The 24,849-nt window shown below is 39.1% G+C and overlaps 1 protein-coding gene across 1 annotated transcript in view; it reads right to left on the bottom strand.

Moving 5' to 3' along the window:
* Positions 1 to 476: 476 nt before the first annotated feature.
* atp5f1d (ATP synthase F1 subunit delta) overlaps positions 477 to 24,849 on the bottom strand; it is a 34,591-nt gene continuing 10,218 nt past the window's right edge. The window contains exons 2-5 of the mRNA XM_068016253.1: positions 23,515 to 23,668; positions 18,448 to 18,536; positions 8,308 to 8,442; positions 477 to 587 (exon numbers count right to left, since the gene is read on the bottom strand). Coding sequence (XP_067872354.1) covers positions 8,320 to 8,442; positions 18,448 to 18,536; positions 23,515 to 23,668 — 366 coding nt within the window. The 3' untranslated portion in view covers positions 477 to 587; positions 8,308 to 8,319. The remainder of the gene's footprint in view (positions 588 to 8,307; positions 8,443 to 18,447; positions 18,537 to 23,514; positions 23,669 to 24,849) is intronic.

Here is a 24,849-nt window from a genome sequence, read left to right on the forward strand (position 1 = left end):
CACTTGCCAAAACTAATTTGAAATAATAAAGCAGAGTTCAAAAGATGACCACAGAATCAAGAGTTCCCAGTAGCATCACACAAGACCCTTAAATCCAACTAATTAGAACCCAAGTACATCAGCAATATGAGAGTTTTCTAGATTGTACAAACTGATCAGTTTTTGCAAATGCTACTAATTCATTTTTTTTTTAAAGGAAAAAGATTAGTTAAAATTCAGATTCCAGGCTTTCCTGATGCTTAAAGTTTATCTATCGGGCAGCTGAGCCATACAGATCAATTACTACCACGATTTAATTCTTCGTTAATGCAATAAAAATTCATCTCTGCATTGACGAAGGATAGCATCTGAATGCCCACGCATGAATAATGATCATTTGAACAAGCTATTTTACACCTATGGAACAATAGCCTAGCAATGGATGGGAGAAAGTTGAAAGATTAATACTTTTTCAGGAGAATTAAAAAAGTCAGACAGATTGGTCGTTATATATTTATTTGCATAAATTCAACCTTTTTAACTGTACAAAGTGTTGTCTTCTTCCCAAATGAAGGGCGACCAGTCAGCTTCATGACATATAGCTCGTCCTGCCAACACAAAGAGACAGCTGTAAGAAAATATTTTTAAAAACATGAAGGTGGTAAGAACAAATGCAATTCCTACACAAAGCATCAAGGCTGATCAATGCCATACCTTGATATAAACAATGTGCCCATGCTTGTTTTTTTGTGTTGAATGTTGGCACTCAAAGTTGTAAGATATCAGTGCAGCAAATGTAACAATTTTCTACTTGAGCTCTGTGACATCATAAAGCAATCCCAGGGTTGGGAAGCAAATGCAGACAATGCAATAAGTTCCCTGGGCAAAGTACTGACTGGTACTGAACTTGGATATTTTCATCTTAACACGAAGACTGACATCCAGTAATGGGAAGATGCTAATATCCACTCTCAGGAATGGCTGAAGAATGACCTGGCACAAGTCTCCCAATGGCCTATCCCCATTTGGAGATCCCTGATAACCACTGTCTAACTAAAAATGGCAACTACCTTGTCCCAGATATAGATCAAACACTTTCTAAAATAGTGTTTCCAGGGGAAAGGATTCTTCCAAGGTACTGTTTTTGCTTTTAAAAATAATTTAGAGAATACGGATTAGAAAATGACAGAAAAACCCACTGGTTCAACAAATGACAAAATTTGAAAACAAAATTAATAACTCTAAAAGCTGAGTCCCAAAGGTTAATGACCACATTTACTTGCCCTAGGATTTTCCCGGTGGGTTTATTTCTCAGTTCATAAACATTTAATGTATGTGAAAATATAATATATTGCATAATGGTTAAAATTATTTTATCAAGACTGTTAGCTATTTCCTGTATTTATCAATTCTACAAGACCTGGGAACCACCTGGAGATCTGAAGATGACAACAGAAATTATCAGAATCCCATCTCAAATACGGATTCCCACACCTGACTTGCCATGGGTCAATTATAAAGGATTGACATGGACTCATTTCAGATTGAAAATGTAACCTACTTAGATATATGTCACTCTGAAAAGTAAACACAGCTCCTTATGTTTAAATAGGTTTCCTCAGTCCTGATGACAAGTGTCACTTCTAACCGTTAACCTGACAACTCTGATACGCATGTACAAATTACACTGCCACAAAGTCAGAGATTAAGCCAATGTAATTTATTTTATGGCACGGTAATCAAATAAATTACACAATACCATAATCAGGTAATTAAGCAGCACATTAGGTAGAAAATACAGTGCATTTGGGTAAAATATCCTCAATTTTTCCAACTGAAAGTTTAGACTGTTGTAAATGGCATTATGAAACAGACTAATTATCCCCAATATACTGAGAGAGATACCAAGAACAAAACAAGGAAGAAAAATAATGTTGCAGGGCTACTCAATAGACCTTTTGGGCACAGTTGTTACCTAATGAGCTGGGAGAAAATAAAGGAATTTCATTCTCTGAAAAAGCTCCCAAAAAAGAACCTGGAAACATTTTAGATTTCAGACCACAATTCTAGAACTAATCTTGTACTTTATGACACCTTTTTCAAATCACTAATGAACACCTATTTCCCATAATGCATACAGTACTTACAAAATACTGCTTTACCCACAGAAACTTACAAAACAATGAGACAGTGAGAACCAAGAAACCTGACACAACCTGCTCGGTGTTTAATTGGAATACTTTCCCACAACTACTGCAGCAAAGTACAGGAGTTTGGCAAATTATCCAAGTAGAAGAGAGTAGGTGGCAATATATTTTTCTTGAAGTCTCAAGTCAGGAAAACGATATATTTCAAAAAACTAGAACCCATAAAACTGTAGAAAATAGCTAGGGACTAAATGCAAACTTCCAGGTTTTAAGGAAAGATACAAAAGTATCAATATTCCCTTATGCATGAAGAAAGGCCAGTTTGTAATCTACTCTTGGATGAAAGCAGTGCACCAGTGCTGGCCATTCAGATGGTGTTATTTCCCACAGCACTGATCAAAAAGCAAAGAATTCTGGCCACCATTCCTCCCTCAATTAACACTACCAAAAACAGATCAACTTGTTATTCACCTCACCGAGATCTTGGTGTGCTCACGACAGCTGTTGTGACTGCCTACACTAACTTACTGCTTGAGAAGTGTGTTCAGATCTTTCAGACATGATAATATGCAAAGTAAACACACATCTTCCTGTAAGCTCAAAGAACAATACAGCACATTCTGCCCTCCAAGCCTGCGCTGATCTTGATGCCTGCCTAAACTAAAACCTTCTACACTTCTGGGGTCCGTATCCCTCTATTCCCATCCTATTCATGTATTTGTCAAGATGCCTCTTAAACGTCTCTATGGTACCTGCTTCCACCACCTCCCCCGGCAACAAGTTCCAGGCACTCACCACCCTCTGTGTAAAGAATTTGCCTCACACATCCCCTCTAAACTTTGCCCCTCTCACCTTAAACCTATGTCCCCTAGTAACTGACTCTTCCACCCTGGGAAAAAGCTTCTGACTATGCACTCTGTCCATGCCGCTTATAAAACTTTGTAAACCTCTATCATGTCACCCCTCCACCTCCGTCGTTCCAGTGAAAACAATCCGAGTTTATCCAACCTCTCCTCATAACTAATGCCCTCCAGACCAGGCAACATCCTGGTAAACCTCTTCTGCACCCTCTCCAAAGCCTCCACGTCCTTCTGGTAGCGTGGCGACCAGAATTGCACGCAATATTCTAAGTGTGGCCGAACTAAAGTTCTGTACAGCTGCAGCATGACTTGCCAATTTTTATACTCTATGCCCCGACCGATGAAGGCAAGCACGCCTCATGCCTTCTTGACTACCTTATCCACCTGCGTTGCCACTTTCAGTGACCTGTGGACCTGTACGCCCAGATCTCTCTGCCTGTCAATACTCCCAAGGGTTCTGCCATTTACTGTACATTTCCCACCTGCAATAGACCTTCCAAAATGCATTACCTCACATTTGTCCGGATTAAACTCCATCTGCCATTTCTCCGCCCAAGTCTCCAACCGATCTATATCCTGCTGTATCCTCTGACAATCCTCATCACTGTCCACAACTCCACCAACCTTTGTGTCGTCTGCAAACTTACTAATCAGACCAGCTCCTTAATTGAAAGGTTTTAGAGAAACCCAAAAGGTAGTCACATTTCTGATCTGCATGTTTAGCAGATGTAAAGGAAACCCTCATTTTGCAGGGTTTTTAAAAAAAAGTACTGGCGTTAAAAAAAAAGATCGGGTAGCTGTGCTCGATCAGATCAGGTGTCAGCCTCTTACAGTACTGCTTTTTTGTAGGTTCTGTACATTAAACATATTTGTAAGTGATGCTCTTTGGAGGTCCCAGCAAATTTATCCAAAAACAATGAACTTTTCCCAATCCAAGTAGTATAACTAAAAGTGGGATGTGTTTTTAAAAAAAAAAACAATTTGCACATTAATTACACAACACAAATCCAAAGTAAAGGTTTGAATTCCTAGGATTACTGGAAATTTTTCTTAATTTATTCCTCCCACCATTTTGTTCCCAGGTACACAAGACTTAAATACATCTTTCTTGGGAAAATAAATTGATTATAATTTAATACATCAGATCTGGCATTTAGTAATATCAATACAATTATCACATTACTGCAATTTTTCCCTTTTAATACTCTTATGTGTCTGGATGGCTTTTGTTCACTTAATCTTCCTTCTACCCTTATGAATTGAAGGACTACCAGTTTCATACTAATGAGTGCACAGCCAAAGCTGTTCAACAATAAAGCCATGCTACAATTATGGGCGATAGAGCAGTTTTGAATTTTTTTTCTTAAAAAAAAAATTCTTCTTTCTACCCCACACCCCATCCCTGCAAATTTAAGATCTATTTGCATGAATAAAGCCCAGGTCAACAAAATTACTAAGCCTCTTCCCGCTGTTGACGATAATTGCATGTCTCCAAACAAGCATCCTTTTCCAATGTGCGAAAATTGACAATGAGCAGCTCTGGGCTGTTCAACAGATGTGGTCATCACAACTGAGCCCAATCCCATCCATCTAAACGAATTTTCAATAGTAGCTGTAACATAACTGTTAGGATAAGGAAGCCTGGCTGACTTCCATCTGCCCCTTAGTTCAATACTGCAGAGGCCAATGCTGCTCAGTTGAAATCAGCACAGACTAAAAAAGATTATACTTCGTTGATACAGACACACACGGAAAAAAAAAATCCAAGTGCAGCTTTTTTGCATGTTGCAAGGAAAACAAAATATCAGCTACAAATAATGTATCCTCCACGAAAGAGAAACTAAGATACCACGGAGACACTGCACTATATAATAAAGAATTTACAAAATGTGTCATCTAGTGGTAGGACATTAGCAGTACAACTACATCAAAACCAAGCAACAGTAGCTAAAACTTGCAAATGCACATCAAAATTAATTATACAAGTGTCCCCTATGGCTCAACTGGTGAAAACCAGTGTGTATAGTGTGTAAGCTATGAAGGTGAGAAATATTCAAATGCAATTGCTGGGTGATGTCAAGTTAGTTGATCTTGGTCTTAATAGCTGTATCTGGGCCAGTAAGCACCCAAGATGTCCACTTCTGATCACTGTCCAGTGACACCACCCTCCCCGCCACCATTAGAAATTTTATATCTCCACCATATCACAGTTAAAACTTGTGTACAAACTTGAATGCATTCTGATATCATGCTATCTACAACTCTTCCAATACCATCTGCATTAGTTTTAAAATCATCACATCTTTGCTGAAAAGATGCACTTGAAGTTGGATGACTGAAACTCATGTTCAAAGAAACACTTAATTCTTCATAGACACAAGAAAAGGCTCAAAATGTTTAAGGCAGATAACCAGATGGAGTATCTTATGTCAAGGGACATGAAAAGCTAAACTCCTAAAATATAAATACACTACATTCCAATGTGATTGTTCAGAAACAAAGACTAAAACTGAAAAATACTACTGAAGCAGATGATACTGTATCAAACTATTCTTGTGGCACGAAAAATATTAGCCCAAATCACAAAAAAGGAGCCCAATGGATGGCATGAATACAATTGGAACCAAAGGGAGTATTCAGCAGAACAGGAGTGATCAAAGCTGGGAAAGTAGCAACTGGAGCTAATAACAAAGCTTTGAACCTGACGAATGAATATCAAAACCTTGTTAGAAATCACACTTCTTAGGATAGTGGAGGGAGAAGAGTGCACTATTTCTGTAGCACTATCATAGGAAATAGGAGGAGTAAGCCATTCGACCCGTGAAGCCTGCCCTGCCATTCAAACAGATCATCTACCTCTGCCATTTTTCCCCACTATCCCCATATCCCTTGATGTCATTAGTACCCAGAAATCTATCGGTTTCTGTCTTGAACATGCTCAATGATTGAGCTTCAACAGCCCTCTGGGGTAGAGAATGCCACAGATTCACCACCCCGAGTCAAGAAATTCCTCATCTCAGTCTTAAATGGCCTACCCCTTATTCTGAGACTGCGTCCCTGGTTCTAGACTCACTAGCCAGAGGAAACATCCTACCCACATCTACCCTGTCATGCCCTGTAAGAATTTTGTAAGATTCAATGACATCACCTCTCATTCTTCAAAACTCGAGAATACAGGCCCAGTTTCTGCAACCTCTCCTCATAAGACAATCCCACCATCCCAGGGATTAGTCCGGTACACTTCCTTTGCACTCCCTCTATGGTAACTACATCCTTCCTTAGATAAGATGGCCAAAACTGTACATAATATTCCAGGTGTGGTCTCACCAAGGCTTTATACAACTGCAGCAATACATCTTTACTCCTGTACTCAAATCCCCTACAACGAAGGCCAACATAACATTTGCCTTCTTAATTGCTCACTGCATTGCATACTAGCCTTTAGCGATTCCTGAACAAGGACAGCCAGGCCCAAACTCTCACCATTTAAGAAATGCTGTTTTTTTTCTCTACCAAAGTGGATCACTTCACACTTATTCACATTATGTTCCAGCCTGCCAAGTTCTTGCCCATTCACTTAGCCTGTCCAAATCCTCCAAGTCTCCTTCCATCCTCCTCACAACCTACATTCCCACCTAGTTTTGTCATCAGCAAATTTGTAAATATTACAATTGGTCCCCATATCCAAATCATTTATATACATTGTGAACAGGTGTGGCCCAAGCACTGATCCTTGCGATACACCACTAATAAACAGCCTGCCATCCTGAGAATGACCCATTTATTCCTACTGTCTGCTTACCAATTCTCAATCCATTGCAGTATATTACCACCCCAATCCCATGTGCTCTACTTTTGTTTTACTAACCTCCTGTATGGGACCTTATCAAAAGCCTTCTGAAAAAACTCCAACAGGTTTGTCAAACATGATTTCCCTTTCACAAATTCATGTTGACTCTGCCCAATCATATTATTTTCCAAGTGTCCAATTATCTCATCCTTTATAACAGATTTCAAAATTTTCCGTACTAATGATGTCAAACCAACAGATCTGTAGTTCTCCATTTTCTCTCTTGCTCCTTTCTTAAATAGTGGGGTTATATTTGCTAATTTCCAGTCTGCAGGAACCCTTCCAAAATCTATAGAATTTTGAATGATAACCACCAATGCATCCACTATCTCTATAGCCACCCCCTTCAATACGCTGGGATGTAGCTCATCTGGTCCAGGGGACTTAACTTTCTATCCAATTAGTTTTTTGTGTACTACCTCTTTATTAATACTAATTACTTTCAGTTCCTCATTCTTACAAGTCCCTTGGTTCCCTAGTATTTCTGGGCGATTTTCTGTGCCTTCCTCCGTGAAGACAGACACAAAGTAATTGTCTGTCTCTCTGCCATTTCTTCATTCTCCACCAAAAATTCTCCTGTTTCCACCTGCAATGGACCTACATTCATTCTTGCTAATCGTTTCCTTTTCACATATCTAAAGAAGCTTTCATAGTCTGCCTTTATATTTCTAGCTAGTTTGCATTCATAATCTCTTTTCCCTTTATCAGTTGCTTGGTCCTCCTTTGTTAGACTCTAAATTGTTCCCAATCTTTGGGTTTACCACTTTTTCTGGCGACATTAAAAGTCACTTCCTTTGACCAAATGCATTCTTTAACTTCTTTTGTTAACCACAGTTGATTCACCTTTCCTGTTGGGTTTTTGTGTCTTAAAGGAATGTATATTTGTTGTAAACTGTGTAATACTTCTTTAAATATTAATGATACATTTCAACATGGTTTGAGTCACTGTATCCAGTGTTTGGCAAATCCTCCCAGGATTATAAAAAGTAGAGCTCTGGAAATTAAAAGTACACAATTATAAATGATGCAGTGCATGTGCCTCGAAGTGCAAAAGCTTAAGGTGTTATAAAGTTCTCAGTAATGAGGCTCATCTTATTTTTGAACCAAAATAAGTCCTGCTTCAATAAAAGCCAGAGTCCAAAGGTTGACTATTTATAGGGTTTTCTCTGAAGATAGCAATAAAACAAGTGGACCACTAACTTGCACAACTGTGAAACATGGAGTTGATATTTTTAAAATATGGAAAAGTCAAAATGCAGACAGCAGTAGATTCATTCTTGGTTATGTATTTAGAAATTATGCTGAGCTTATTTCTATTGGTACATGCCACATTTCAATTACTGCAACTCATCTGCTAGGTGTGTAGTAATTCAGTTTTTTAAAAAATACAATCTAAATCAAAAATTTGTCCAGCACGTCAGAACCAACAACACAACCACAAAAAAATTGCTCAGTTCAAAAAAGCTGTTACCCGATAGATAAGCTACTCCAGTGCTTTTATGATTGCTTCATTAGCTTCTATGCTAATTAAGGCCTCTGCCCGTTCTACCTCTCCAGAGGCAGATGATAGCTCTGCGGTGGCCTTGTCCAGGTTAGCCTTTGCAGCCTACAACAAAAATTCAAAACATTAACTCAGTAGCAAAACATCTTGTGTGCCTTTTTCATGAAAATGGGAGTATAGTTCCATTTAACTTTTACCTCCTTCAGAAAATAATGCAAAACTGCTTTAAATTCAGGCAGATTTTAAACAATATTGGCTACATTTATCACTCTAATCTTAAAATATGCCCAACAACCCATTTAGGTGGGCCATCCAAAAGGAAGGCACTGAATTAAATTTTTGCACAGCATTACAAGTACACAATTTAATAGCAACAGTAGAAAGGAAAACATTCAAGCAATTTTCATTATTTTGCACAAGCAGCTGTGCATTTGTGGGAATCCTTATTCAATCCAATTTATACCATTCCTATACATGACAACCACACATCCCCCATCAAGGTGAAAATTTACTTTGACCTTCCAGAGGTTTAACATAGGCTTTACATTAACACCTTGATAAAGAAAAGTGATGCCATTTCTTCAATATAGCATTGATTTACTAGGCTAACAATTTTGTGGGGAGGCAGTGGTGTAGTGGTAACGTCACTGAGCTAGTAATCTAGAGGTGCCGTCTAATGCCTTGGGCACATGGGTTCAAGTCACACCACAGCAGCCAGTGGAATTTAAATTTAATTAAATTGATGAAAAAAATCTGAAATTGAAAGCCAGTCTCAGAAACAGTGCCATGAAACTATCAATTTCTGTAAAAAAAAACACCGGGTTCACTAATGTCCTTTCAGGAAGGAAATCTGCTGCCCTTACCTGGTATGGCCTGCATGTGACTCCAGATCCACAGCAATGTGGTTGACTTTTAACTGCCCTCCGAAGTGGCCTAGCAAGCCACTCAGTTGTCAAAAAATTAGGGACAGGTAACGAATTCTGGCTTTGCCAATGGCACCCACATTCCATGAAAGATTAAAACTATAAAACCTATAGCTAATTACAACAAAGAATATGATCCATAACTGGAACTCAACTAGGGCCCAGCTCAATGTATACCCCGTCTCAGCCAAAGGTAGTACTGTACATATTTTTCTGAATTGAGAGCACAAGATAAAGTGGATAGGGTATAAAGTGCAGGACACCAAGTCTGAAATGAATCATGAGCAGTCTGGATTCTGGCCTATTTGTCATATAAAAAACAAATTTTAAAATTGTAGTTTGTGCCTCTTTTGACATCAGCACACAAAATAAAACATCCATGAAACCACTAAGCATCAGTGGTATTATAACAGCACTACTAAATCCACTTACAATACAAAATCCCAGCATAGGAAGAGCAGTAGGCCATTCAGTCCCTCAAGCCTGTCCCACCATTCAATGAGATCATGGCTGATCCGCAGCCTAACTCCATATACCTGCCTTTGGCTCATATCCCTTAATATCTTTGCTTAACAAAAATCTATCTCAGATTTAAAATTAACAACTGTTCCAGCTTCAACTGCTGTTTGTGGGAGAAAGTTCCAAACCTCTACCACCCTTTGCATGAAGTGCTTCCTAACATCTCTCCTGAATGGTCTGGTCCTAATTTTTAGACTATGCCCCCTAGTTTTAGAATTTCCAACCAGTGGAAATAGTTTATCTTTATCTAGCCTGTCTTTTCCTGTTAATATTTTGAAGACTTCAATCAAATCACCCCTTAACCTTCTAAATTCTAGCGAAAACAGGCCTAATTTATGTAATCTCTCCTCGTAACTTAGCCCCTGTAGTCCAGGTATCATTTGATAATAGGATGTTAGAGTAAAACTTTAAACAAAAAAAGCATGATGTTGCTTTTCCAAGTCTCAGCAAGCCATTTCTCAACTGGCATCCAAATAATATCCACTAGGTCTCCAATGGCAAAGAAACCACTGGCTAGGTTACAAAAAACATCTAGTTTAACTCTGTTCAGTTTTCCCTGCTTGTGAAATGTGCCTCAATTTGATGTCCAGCAATAGCATGGCTGAGATTGGGAATTTGTGGCACTAAGACTCAGGCATTGCTTTTATACCGTTAGTGTCATCAGCCCCCGAAGGACAGAAGGGAGCAATAAATAAGCTAAAGGCACAATAATCTAGCACATGCACACAAAAAAAAACACAATTTAGTGCTCTATGGTCAACTTTGAAATATAACTTCAATATCTACCAGATTGATATGAAATTATGCACAAGATATTCTGTGACCTTAATGCAATGTCATTAACACAGGACCCACCTGACCCTCAACCAGCACTTTGGTTTTTTTTAATGATTAGATTAGAGATACAGCACTGAAACAGGCCCTTCGGCCCACCGAGTCTGTGCTGACCATCAACCCCCCATTTATACTAATCCTACACTAATCCCATATTCCTACCAAACATCCCCACCTGTCCCTATACTTCCCTACCACCTACCTATACTTCTTTTGGGCCTCCTTATCTCGAGAGACAATGGATACGCGCCTGGAGGTGGTCAGTGGTTTGTGAAGCAGCGCCTGGAGTGGCTATAAAGGCCAATTCTGGAGTGACAGGCTCTTCCACAGGTGCTGCAGAGAAATTTGTTTGTCGGGGCTATTGCACAGTTGGCTCTCCCCTTGCGCCTCTGTCTTTTTTCCTGCCAACTACTAAGTCTCTTCGACTCGCCACAATTTAGCCCCGCCTTTATGGCTGCCCGCCAGCTCTGGCGAATGCTGGCAACTGACTCCCACGACTTGTGATCAATGTCACACGATTTCATGTCGCGTTTGCAGACGTCTTTATAGCGGAGACATGGACGGCCGGTGGGTCTGATACCAGTGGCGAGCTCGCTGTACAATGTATCTTTGGGGATCCTGCCATCTTCCATGCGGCTCACATGGCCAAGCCATCTCAAGCGCTGCTGACTCAGTAGTGTGTATAAGCTGGGGGTGTTGGCCGCTTCAAGGAGACGGAACACAAAAGTCCGAGTGTATCAGGCCTGTGTCCTCAGTACTTGGAAAAAGAGAATAGAACATCAGCACCCGCACACCATACCGTGAGGCACTGTTTGACCAGTTTAATTCAGTGTAGAAGAAATATTTATCAACCTATTTAAATATGTTTCCAGTGGGTTGTTACGTCTGGGTGCCTGAGACCATTTTCTCCAAGGAACAAAAGTGCACCTCATCAACAAAAAGTAGTACAGGGCACCATGAATGGTGTGGCATGAAAAAGTTAAAAATATTTTTAAATGATGTGATACAAATACATCACTTTGCCATTGAACATCATAGCATAGTGGTTATATCACTGGACTAGTGATCTGGAGCCAACAGTTCAACTCCCATTATGCCAACTGGGGCATTTATATCAAATAATTATAATTAAATAAAGCTGTAATTAAAAAAATCGAGCACCAATTATGGTGACCATAAAACTACCTGATTGCCATTAGAACCTTATTGAGTTTTTCGAGAAGGTGACCAAACAGGTGGATGAGGGTAAAGCAGTGGATGCGGTGTATATGGATTTCAGTAAGGCGTTTGATAAGGTTCCCCACGGTAGGCTATTGCAGAAAATACGGAAGTATGGGGTTGAAGGTGATTTAGAGCTTTGGATCAGAAATTGGCTAGCTGAAAGAAGACAGAGGGTGGTGGTTGATGGCAAATGTTCATCCTGGAGTTCAGTTACCAGTGGTGTACCGCAACGATTTGTTTTGGGGCCACTGCTGTTTGTCATTTTTATAAATGACCTGGAAGAGGGTGTAGAAGGGTGGGTTAGTAAATTTGCGGATGACACGAAGGTCGGTGGAGTTGTGGATAGTGCCGAAGGATATTGTAGGGTACAGAGGGACATAGATAGGCTGCAGAGCTGGGCTGAAAGATGGCAAATGGAGTTTAATGCGGAAAAGTGTGAGGTGATTCACTTTGGAAGGAGTAACAGGAATGCAGAGTACTGGGCTAATGGGAAGATTCTTGGTAGTGTAGATGAACAGAGAGATCTTGGTGTCCAGGTACATAAATCCCTGAAAGTTGCTACCCAGGTTAATAGGGCTGTTAAGAAGGCATATGGTGTGTTAGCTTTTATTAGTAGGGGGATCGAGTTTCGGAGCCACGAGGTCATGCTGCAGCTGTACAAAACTCTGGTGAGACCGCACCTGGAGTATTGCGTGCAGTTCTGGTCACCGCATTATAGGAAGGATGTGGAAGCTTTGGAAAGGGTGCAGAGGAGATTTACTAGGATGTTGCCTGGTATGGAGGGAAGGTCTTACGAGGAAAGGCTGAGGGACTTGGGGTTGTTTTCGTTGGAAAGAAGGAGGAGGAGAGGTGACTTAATAGAGACATATAAGATAATCAGAGGGTTAGATAGGGTGGATAGTGAGAGTCTATTTCCTCGGATGGTGATGGCAAACATGAGGGGACATAGCTTTAAGTTGAGGGGTGATAGATATAGGACAGATGTTAGAGGTAGTTTCTTTACTCAGAGTAGTAGTAGGGGCGTGGAACGCCCTGCCTGCAACAGTAGTAGACTCGCCAACTTTAAGGGCATTTAAGTGGTCATTGGATGGACATATGGATGAAAATGGAATAGTGTAGGTCAGATGGTTTCACAGGTCGGTGCAACATCGAGGGCCGAAGGGCCTGTACTGCGCTGTAATGTTCTAAAAAAAAACCTTGCTCTACGGCAGCGAGGCCTGGACAACGTATGCCAGCCAAGAGCGACGTCTCAATTCATTCCATCTTCGCTGCCTTCGGAGAATACTTGGCATCAGGTGGCAGGACTATATCTCCTATCTATACTAGTGACAATTTATAATGGTCAATTTACCTATCAACCTGCAAGTCTTTTGGCTTGTGGGAGGAAACCGGAGCACCCGGAGAAAACCCACGCAGACACAGGGAGAACTTGCAAACTCCACACAGGCAGTACCCAGAATCGAACCCGGGTCCCTGGAGCTGTGAGGCTGCAGTGCTAACCACTGCGCCACTGTGCCGCCCTAGAGAGTTGCAACGAATGACATTTTTAGGGTGGAGGGGGATATACAGTGGAGTTCGCCGAGGTTCAGTACTGGGGCCACTGCTGTTTTTAATCTATATTAATGACTTGGATTTGGGGGTACAGGGCACAATTTCAAAATTTTCAGATGATACAAAATTTGGAAGTGCAGTCAACATTGAGGATGATAGTAATAGACTTCAAGAGGACATAGGCTGGCAGAATGGGTGGACACATGGCAAATGAAATTGTGATGTGGTGCATTTTTGTAGGATGAGGAAAGACAATATAATGGTACAATGCTAAAGGGATAGAAGAGAGAGGGATCTGGAGTTGCTTGTACACAAATTCTTAAGGTGACAGTTAACAAAACAGTTAATAAATCATATGGGATCCTGAGATTTATAAATTGAAGCAAAGAGTAGAAAAGCCAGGAACGTATGCTAAACCTATACAAAATACTAATTTGGCTCCAGATGTAGTATTGTGCCCAATCATGGAAACTGCACTTTAGGAAGCACGTGAAGGCTTTGGAGGGGGTACAGAAGAGATTTACCAGAATGGTTCCAGGGACGAGGGATTAGAGTTATGTGGATAGACCGGAAATATTGGGGTTGTTCTTCCAGTAGAGAATGCTAAGAGAAGATTGGCTAGAGGTGCTTAAAATCCTGAAGGGTTTAAATAAAGTAAAGAAAGAGAAACTGCTTCCAATGGCTAACTGATCGATAACCAGAGGGCACAAGCTTAAAAAGGTGATTGGCAAAGGAACCAGAGACGACACTAAGAAAAACAGTGGCCAGAATTTTACATTGTGGCAGTGGTCCCTCCCGTTGGCGAAAGACCCACCTGAAAGTTTCCAATCCTTTATTAAAAGCCTTATTTGGCACCATCTTTGCAATTCTGTACACAGATTATCCAGTCAAATAAATTAATAAGCAGGCCTATAGATTCCTTTGGAATTGGAAATCTTAAAGCACGTGATGCTTAGAACTAAACTTAAAAGGTCAACAGTTCCATACAATACAAAGAATCCCAGCTCTATAAAATTTCATTTGTCAAATACTTCTAAGCTAAAAGATCAGTGCTTACACAAATGTGTCAGTTGTATAAAAGTTAATCACACCTATACTTGCTCAATGGCACAGCTACCTCAGTTAATCAAAATATGCAATTGCTTTATATCAGCACAGTGTCAAGAAAACATGTTATACCAAATGAAGATTTTTAATTCATTTGTTGGAAACCTACATTAAATTTTAGGGGAAAAAAAAAAGGAGCTGGGATCCTACAGGCAACTTTTAAAAAGCCATCAGCCAAGATGGTCATCACAATTTGCATCTGAAATACCTCACATTCCAAAACATCAAATTGGAGAAACATGTTCAACAAAAATCCCATCCAGGACAATGCTTTGGCCAACAGATTTTCCATATTACCCTCGTTAGCAGAACATTCAAAGTCATCTTGAGGCATTCATGAGTAGAGAGACATCTCTCCAGGGGGTAAACACTGACACCACCACCAGACAGATTTGGGTTTTAGACTTTGGACCTCATTAAAAACAAAGGGGATTGAGAGAACCACGTGACAATCTCCCAGGCTGCGTAAAACTGGGAGTTTTGTTAAACACAGCAGACAAGCTCCTGGGACTTTGAAATAGACAGGTTTCATGTGCTAACCAGGCAGAACCCCAGTGGGGCAGCGTATGTATCTCTCTCTCTCCAGATATCACAAGTTTGTAAACCATCTGCGACTGTGGACCATCCAAGCCTACAGATTGCTACTGAGACACACCCCAGGAGAAGAAAGCCACCTACAATTTTGTCTCCGAGAAAACCAGGGCTAGCCACAAAGTCCACTTCTATCAGCCAAAGACTTCAAGATCACAACTTCAGCCAAAAGACAACAGAATTAACTGACCCCACAGACTGTGTATCAACTTTTTACTTGTTATGGACTCTAATCCAAACCAAACTATTTCTGATCACTCTGTACTCAGATTCTTGTGCGAGAATGAAAATGTAGCAAAATTTTATTATTTTATTCAGATCGGGTTTAGATTTTTGTTAAGTACAATAAACTCACCTCTTTCTAGTTTAACCTCAAGAAAACCTGTCCAATTGGTTCTTTACGATCACAAAGGTAAAAGGTAAAACACTCTCTCAAGTGGTAAGCATATCCACCATTTTTAAGAAAGGATAAACCTGTTGTGGTCAAACAAGAAGGACAAGAGGCCTTATGACCCTCCTCACCTGATCATAACAACAGCCTTTAATGCGATATTTTCCTCCAATAGTAAAATGATTGGGTAGCCTTGAGTTAAACAGTACAATAGATTGTCTAATGAAGAAATGTAGCAGGTTGGGCACGTTACACAAGATATTGTGGCACAATTCCAAGCCACAAATCATACATCTGAGAAAAACTCATTGCAGAGCAAGGTATTTTAAAACACAAATACAAAGTGTTGAGTAAAATTTGCAGAGGACCTGAGACATTTGTTGGTATGTTTGAATCAGAAAAATGAGGCTCTGATATTTTATGCAGTGAGCAGCTAAGACACAGACTTAACTGATTCCACCAGTAGGAGTGCTATATCTGGTCTGATTGGTCCCAAGGTTATGAGGTGAAAATCAGCCAGGGTTCCCTTATCACGTGGCACTTGTTTGTCAAAGAGTGAGAATAAATTTGCAACTCCCAATAAAAGTCAGACACAGCAATATTATGGGGAAACAGTGGCGTAGTGGTAATGTCACTGATCCAGTAATCCAGCAGCCAAGACTAATGCCCTGGGGACATGGGTTCAAATCCCACCATGACAGCCGGTGGAATTTAAATTCAATTAATTAATTCAACTGATTAATAAAAATCTAGAATTGAATTGAAAGCTCAGTAACTGTGCCATGAAACTATTGATAGAACGATAGATAGTCATAATAAAACCCATCTGACTCACTAAAGTCCTTTGAGGACAACTCAGTTATCAAGGCAATTAGAGATGGACAACAAATGCTGGGCCTTCCAGCAATGCACACATCACATGAAATAAAAAATTAGCTTATAAGCGTATCTCCCAAGACAAGATTTTGTATTATACAAGTTAGATTTAATATAAATGGCTACCTCAGCTAAATCGTTGGTGAAACATTACATAGTGCATTGAATGCTTTTACAAAACTGCATGACTCAAGGGTTTTAAAAATCTTTTGTATGATAACATGCGCTGAAAAATTGCAGCATCATTACAGCAGTATCAACGCCTTTCTCTAGATAGATTAGAGTTTGTGGATGTTATATCAACTTCAAACGTACCAACCCAATAGTTACAAAAAGTGCTTTAATACAAGGATGCTTTTATTTAGTTTATTCAGATATGAAACTGTTAAAGACATTAAATTCCCTTAATACAAATGAATTCTAGTCTTTCCTAATCTCAAGCAAATACACTGATGTGCTTATATTCTGATCCATGCAAGAAAACATGTGACAAGGACTCCACATTAAGAAAATGAGGCCAAATAGTATTATGATAATCTTTTGAAATCTTTGACTTCTAAAACATAACAGGTCAAATTACATGGAGTCCAACAGATTTTCAGAATGCAGCAGCACAATAAGACCCAAAACAAATCATCCAAGAAGGCGGGTGAGAAACTTCTGTCAAGCCTCTCATACTAAATAACCACTTGAAGACATCCAAGATACGGCACATTTAAGATTTTCCTGCAAGGAAAGTATGCCTACTCAGCTGGACATTTATCTGACGTTTATAACTGATCAAATGGGAACAACCTGCAAACAATGAATGTTCCAAGACTATGGTACAGCATCATCTCTCCTACAATAGCCCACTTCACTTCATTCTCTCTTCTGAGGGCACTGATTTTGCCTGGGTACAAATACTAGTACCTCATCAAGGTGGTTATTATGTGAGAGCCAAGGTAGCTTGTAACAAGCTACTTAACAATGCAGAATTTTGCAACCTTGTCTAATCTTGTCCTCACCTAAAATCTACCCATTCACACTTTCCATCAGGAAATCAGTGGATAACAAAAAAGGAGCAACTCGGGTTGATTTTTCCCCTCCCTAGCCCAGAGGTGGTGACAAACTGTTGCACCCCAAATGCTGCCCTAACTATTAGCAGCTAGCAAAATTGTTCAGAAATTGAAATAAAAACAGGAAATATTAAAGTCAGGCAACATCTGTGGAGAGAGAAACAGAGTTAACGGTCAGGTCTGTGACCTTTCATCAAAACAAAAGATATGTCGAGAGGAAGTGTGAATGACAGACACATCCATTGTGATCCTTTGGAATTCTCTACCTCAGAGTGCTGTGGCTGTCAAGTGTATTCAAGACCAAGATCAATAGATTTTTGGATAATAAGGGAATCAAGGTAAGTGAGAACAGGATATAAAAGTGGAGTTGATGTACAAGTTCAACTATGATCTTATTAAATGGAGAAGCAGGCGCAATGGGCTGTATGGTCAACTCCTGCTCCTATTTCTTATGTTCTTAAAGCAGATGTGCAACGATTTCTGGTATCACAATCCAGTCAAACTGCAAATGCAAGGGGTCTAACTCCTCGAAACTCCTATTGCTTACATTTAGAAATTCAATCATCGCAGGAAAACTACAATTTATAGTTGGTTGCAATCCTGCAGCACAAAAGCACTTTTAATGTTAGGCAAGCTACCTCTATTAGTACAAAACAAATGTAGGTTAACAAAAGTTTCACAATTGCTGAATATTACAGGTGAGCTAGGCTTCTATTCAGGAACAAGCCGACTCAACTTGCAGAGGCAGTACAAGAGACAAGAAAAAAATAACCCAAGAGAAACAAAACAAGTAGCTCATGCACTAAAAAAAAGTCTTACACTTAATTGCACCTGGTCACTTTTGAGAAATGCCTCAAATCACTTCACATGTGCAGTCAGGTCAGCAGCACTCATTAGAAGTTACCAAATTCTCATAGCAATCCTGAATCACACAGTAAAGGCTCAAGACCCAAGCAGTGTATATAGTACAATCTTAACATCTGACTGGATCAGGTAACATTTTCAACTGTAATTGGCACTTATGTAGGTTTGTACTTACAGTGATGTCTAATTCATCTAGAGCTGCTGCCTCTTCAACCAAAAGCTGAACTGATGAGTCTGCATTCACTGTCACAGAACCACTGCTCACTAGAAAGAAACAAACATATTTCAATAGTGTAAAAGCTCTAATCTTTGAGTTTGATCGATAATTTCTAGCATCTTTCACCTATTTTCCAACCTGCAGCTCTGGTCATTAGCATGTTCCCATTAATTTTTTCAGCCCAGAATGGCATACATTCTTAAACACATCACTGACAATTATTCTTAATATATATATAATGCATGCCATTTAGAACAGCAGTTTACACTGCTGAGAGTTCACTGGCTTTAACAACTGCACCACAAACTAATACCATAAAGACAAAACCAACCACATCAGAAAGGTAAATGTCCCTGAAAATGGCAATAAAACACTTACAGTAAATATGAAAAGCATTATTGGGCAATAGAAATCACTAACATCACTCACAAGACCTCTTTTTTTCCTGTGAGACATGACGCGTACCCTCTATTTCCCATAATTTTTCAAAATTAACCTGTGGACTACAGGTTTTAAAAGCTTTTTTGTATAAATTTGGCCACTGTTAATTAACCGGCAAGTCTCAGCATGGCACATGACCATGAGCACAAAAAAAGTGATTAAAAAGTGCTTTAAAAAATCAAATTAGTATTTGAAAAGATCAGACAATGAGACTAAGTAAATCAATAATTGATCAATATTCAGTGCACGGAACTGTACGGTTCAAGTGGGACGACTTGAATTTCACAATCAGGAAAGAGCACAAGTGAGTGCAAGTTCAATTAACATATTCAAATTAGAAGCCAAGCTGCACTTTACAATTAAATATTTGATTTTATTGATGAAAAGTAACTACACTAAAGATTGCCATCTGTATTGTATTTGCATTCTACAATTTTCAGCAACTACCAAGAATACATCTGCAAGCTATAAAATACGTGTATGGAAGTGGGGGCAAGAGTTAATATTTTCAACATTTTGCAATTCCTCAGACAGCCAAGTACACCAGCACATCATTTTAGAAATGAAGGTTGGCCAGTCTCACTGTTTAGCCACAAGGAAAGCTAAAGCCATTTTCCCCTGTTCAGTTAATAGATAAGCATTGCCCAGCTCACCAAATCAAGCATTATTAATCTCCATTCTTACCATATTGATACATGGTTGCCTTTGCAGCAAAGACAGAGTATGGATTAAAATAAAAATTCCATTCATTTAAGTGCCAGTATAGCTCAACTGCCTGTGATGTGATAAAGGTAGATAGAAAACATTCAGAAATATGCCTTTATTGTAAAATCTTAAAATCATATGATTTTACTGTAAAACAGAGTCTTCCTTTACTTATTGGCCATGCTTTTTACAGCATGAGGAAAAACTGTTATATTATTTATTTTAGTCAACTGTTATGACCAAGGTAGGTGTAATGTAATGTTAATTCAGTCCAGCTACTCCACAGGTTACAGCATATTGGTAGGGGTTCCCACCTACCGGCAATTAGTCAAATTAAACACTTTATTTATCACCCAGAATAAAGCACACCAAACCAGATTTCTTTAAACAACAAAATTAACTATTTATTAATTCAAGTTTTAAACTATAATGAGATAAATCTATATTTATGAAAATATTTTATAACTCCTTAATCTACCTAACCTTCAGGCACACATACATTCAAAAACCAATGGTTAATCGGTTTCAAAAGGTTGTTTTAAGTTCGAGCGGTTTCTTAAGAATCAAAAAACAATTTATTGTCACAGCCTGGTAGGATATTTCCAGATTGATGAGGTGTCCCAGAGTTGAATAGTCAGATGCCACTCGAAGTCTCTCCAGTCAGGTTTGATAACAGTCTGATGGGCAGGCGTTCAAGGCAATTTGTCTGCAGTAGGCGTCACACAGATCTTTCAGCAAAAGGCTGTAGCAACAGGTCTACTTAAATTCTGAAGTAGCAATCCAACAGTAGAAACTTACTTGAGATTTCAGGAACTTCCAAAAACACAAACGGCAACAGAACTCACTTTTGGGGCAGAGATTTTCCAGAGACTGGAAACAATAGGAATTTTGCTACCTTTAACAATACTGGCTTCCTCTCAGCAGAGGAATCTTTCCCCACAGAGAGCATCAACTCCTCTTTCTCTGGGTCTTTTCCTCTCCAGGAGTCTCTTTCTCACTCCAGGGATCTTTTCTCTCTCTCCAGGGAGAGCACAGCCCCAACCCAAATGTAAAATTCCTATTTTACAAGAGAGACAAGCATTCCTTCCAGGGAGAGTTCTTTTTCTGGTCTGCAAACCCAGGTCTCCAATTGCAACTGGCTTCTCAGCCCAAAAGCAAAACTAAAAACTTTTAATAACCTAGTCACAAGACAGTCATAAAATCTTTCTCGTTGCTTGTATACAAGTTGTACAGCCTGCAATTCAAACACCAGGTCTCAGCCATCATTGTTCAGAGAAAATCCTTTTTCTCAGTTTTAACAGCACACAGACCTCTTAGTTTAAAAAAACTTGCGACAAAACCAACAGTTGACTAGCCTAACGAATAAGGTCAAATAAATTGTCAAAACCCAAGACAACAATACATGAATATATCTCAAACCCAATATGAAAAAGGTTAGAATTTTATTTACCAATTCCTATTTTACCACCTGCTCCCCAGAGGCACCATTTCATGCTGGGGTACAGCAAGAGGATGCTGGCTTTCATTTGCTATGTCGGAGTCTAAACAGCACATGGACATCCAGCTATTTACCCATGCAGAACATCACCAAACAGCACAATCCTTTCCTTACCCATGTTCACAACTGTGCACTTTCAGTAGGAATCATTAGATAGAAAGGAGAATCTTGCTGATTTACCTCACCAAGAGTACTGAAGGCACATTTTAGCACATTTAGTTCTTAATATGCTACATCTGAAATTATTCAATCAAGTACTCTATTGCCTATGCTTCATTGACAAGTTAGCTTATCTGCAGCTACCACATTCTAGCTGATGCACAAAAACCACAGGAGAAATTGACAATCACATCACGTGCAACAGCATCATTTGGTATTCTGGCTTTTGATCAAATTTTGAAGAAATACTGCTTTTGATTCCGTTTACGGCTAATCAAAATTCCATTAAGTTACTCCCATCCCTAAAATAGGGGCCAGCTGCAGCTTAAAAATCATTTTTAAAAAAGTTACTAAAAATAGATAGAAAAAATTGGTCATTGGGAGAATGGGAAAGAAAACAACCAGTCAGAATTGAAACCTTTACAATTTTTCATCAATTAGAATCATGGAAACTTACAGCACAGGAGGCCATTCGGCCCATTACACTCTTTCAAAGAGCGGTCGTGCTTAGTCCCACATCCCCATATTTTGTCTGGAACTCCAAGTTCCTCACCTACCCAACTCCCTTTTAAAATTATGTACAGAATTAGCTTTCACCATCTTTTATAGTAGAGTATTCCAGATCCCAAAACCAGAGTAAAAAGTTAACTAAAATTCTATTTAGATGTTTGTTTTACAGTTTGGGGTTAAATGAAAACTAGACAGTGAAGAAACAAAAGAGTAAACATGGACAAAAATGGAGAATGCTGGTCATTTATTTTCTATATTGTTATTCTATTTTCCTGCCACTAGATGCCCTCTTCAAAACTATTTGTATATAAAGGATTGATATACTCCTAGTTACTGCAGGCAACATTATGTGATCAGATCTGGTTATTCAATTAAAAACTGATTTGACAATAAAAATTTAGAAACTTTTATGGAAACATTAGGTTTCACAAATTTAGAAAAATAAAAATTACAGAAAAAAACCTGTCTTTCCCAGTACCACGATGGATATTACAACTGTAATACGAATTTTGAAAACTCAACTCACTACCTAAAGACAAATCATTTGCAATCATAGAAAATTACCAGAATTAAAATATACTTGCACTTTTAAAAATAGTGTATTACTATACACTTAGAGCTATTTGCAACGAGCTGTAAACTGTCAAATGCTGAAACAGCATTGCTACGAATTCTACAGCTGCATGCTGAAAGAGGACACGCAAACTGAGACCCTGCACTGCAGTAATTATCAGATCCTCCTACAAAGGAGCTATGACAGTTATTTACTTCTTTGGGATTTCATAGCGACAAATGACTATTAAAGCAGAGACTACTGCATTGTTTAAAAGGGAAGTGTATAAATATTTGAAAAAAATACATAAAGATACAAGGAAGGAAGGGAAGGGATAGTTTTAGCATAGACAGCTTCAGATAAATAACTATCAGCACAGGTGTGACTGTCAAAGGACCTCAATCTGTGCTGTGATTGCTATGATCCTATAAAAAAAAAAGAGAATCATATTAACACCATTCTTCCATTATGTTTTAGTACTGAAAAGCACAGCTGGCTAACTTTCAAAATCAGTGCAACATTCAGAAATATAAATGCATAGTTCCAAGTACACAGGTCCTTAGCAATGCCCGTTGCTTCTATATTTTAAACTAGAGTCCTACTTTCTGAAGTATTTTTGGAAACAGCTGTTCCATAATTCTACTTCATTTTTATTTTCTGAACTTAGCATTTCCATTTTACTTTCCAATAATTTTCAAACCAGTTACATATTTGAAAAAGATGTATATGCGTTCCATTTGATTCTTATTCATTAACAGCATCAGTATTGGATAATAATCACTCATCCTTTATATTTGGAGGTAGCCTACAAAGGCTTTTCTGCCAGTGAATGAGTCACCACAGCTTGTAATCAAACTGCATGCTGTATAAGAGCCTGTAAAAGTGCTAGCATTGTTAAGACTACAAAAAGGTATCAATGCAAAAAGCTGTACAAGGATTATCGACATTTTTAGCACTCAATTTACTATTAGATGAAAGTACTTAGCAACAAAAATCCTTTATTATACTGACGCTCATCTGGTGTAAAAACATCAGTGTTAATTACCTATATTTTGTGCAATTGACAGTAGAAAATGGCATTGCAGTTATATTGAAAGTTTCTCAATTATGAAATTCCATCTTTAAATTACTCCTACTGTAAATACAGTAAATTACATACCAAAATACTTGGTCTGTGCACCCTCTTCATCAAACACCGTTACAACTCCAGGTTTTAGCACCTGCAGCGTGGGTACATGAGCCGGGAGAATGCCAAAGTTTCCAGTCAGTGTTGGAACATCTACTTGCTTCACGCTGGCTTCATTATAAAACACCTGATAACAAACAAATTAACTGTCAAGAAAACTGCGGCACAAGTCTCAGCACCCCTCATTTTATCCCCCCATAGTTAAAACACTTGTAATATTGTAGGTCAGTGTTACAAATTTAACATTTACATACAGGCTAGTAACTTTGAAAAACAACTTGCATCACTAGAATTACAGCCACCACAAAAAAATTGTGAACTGAAATGTAAGTTTTCCATCAGCCACATGCTAGAAAGGACATAAGTTCTATCTTCAGTCTATGCTGAGTTAATCTCTGGCGAAAAAGTAGAAATGCTACCACTGACCACATTACCCAAAATTCAGGGTAAATACAGAAACACAGGAAATTTACAGAAAAGGAGGCCATTCGAGCCATCATGTCTGTCCCTAACTTTGCTCCCAGAGCATTACTGGAAATTTGTGCATGGATATCAAAAGGGCAAGATTGAGACTGAATTAGATGTGATGCCTCCAGGGGTCAACTGGTCTGCAGACATTCACCATAAGCTCTAACATGAAGAACGACCACTTGTGAAGATACAAGAATACAAGCAGTGTCATTGTGTCTATACTCCAGCAAGGGGTCAACACATTTCAGGAAATAGCAGAAACTTTAAAAAAAATGCAGTCCATAATTTCCCTGTCACAGAAACATCACTTTTTTGGTTGAGGAGAATATTCAGATCTTTACACTGCTGCTAACCTATGCTCTCCCTGAGCTGTGAGTATTTGATTTCTCAAAAACCAGGAGTAGCATCATCAATAAATCCTGTGTTTGGAGTCATACCTAGCACAAAGGTTGTTGGTTGTGTAAGTTGGAGGCCAATCATCTTCAGCTCCAAGATACCGCTGCACTGCAGTGATCTGGGCCCAACCATCCCCAGCTGCTTCAATGACCTTCCCTCCATCATGAGGTCAAACGAGATGTTATATTGATGATTTCAGTGTTCAATTCCATTCACAATTCCTCAGGTAACAAAGTAGTCCATGCCCACATGCAGTGAGACCTGCACCATACCAGGCTAATATGTAGCAAGTAACATTCACACTACACAAGTGCCAGGTAATGACCATCGCCAACAAGAGCGAATCTAACCATCTCCTCTTGTCATTCAATGGCATTACAATCACCAAATCTCGCACCATCAACATCCTGGGGGTCAATATTGACCAGAGACTTAACTGAA

Source organism: Heterodontus francisci, chromosome 36 (genome assembly GCF_036365525.1).
Source record: "Heterodontus francisci isolate sHetFra1 chromosome 36, sHetFra1.hap1, whole genome shotgun sequence".
Taxonomy (NCBI): domain Eukaryota; kingdom Metazoa; phylum Chordata; class Chondrichthyes; order Heterodontiformes; family Heterodontidae; genus Heterodontus; species Heterodontus francisci.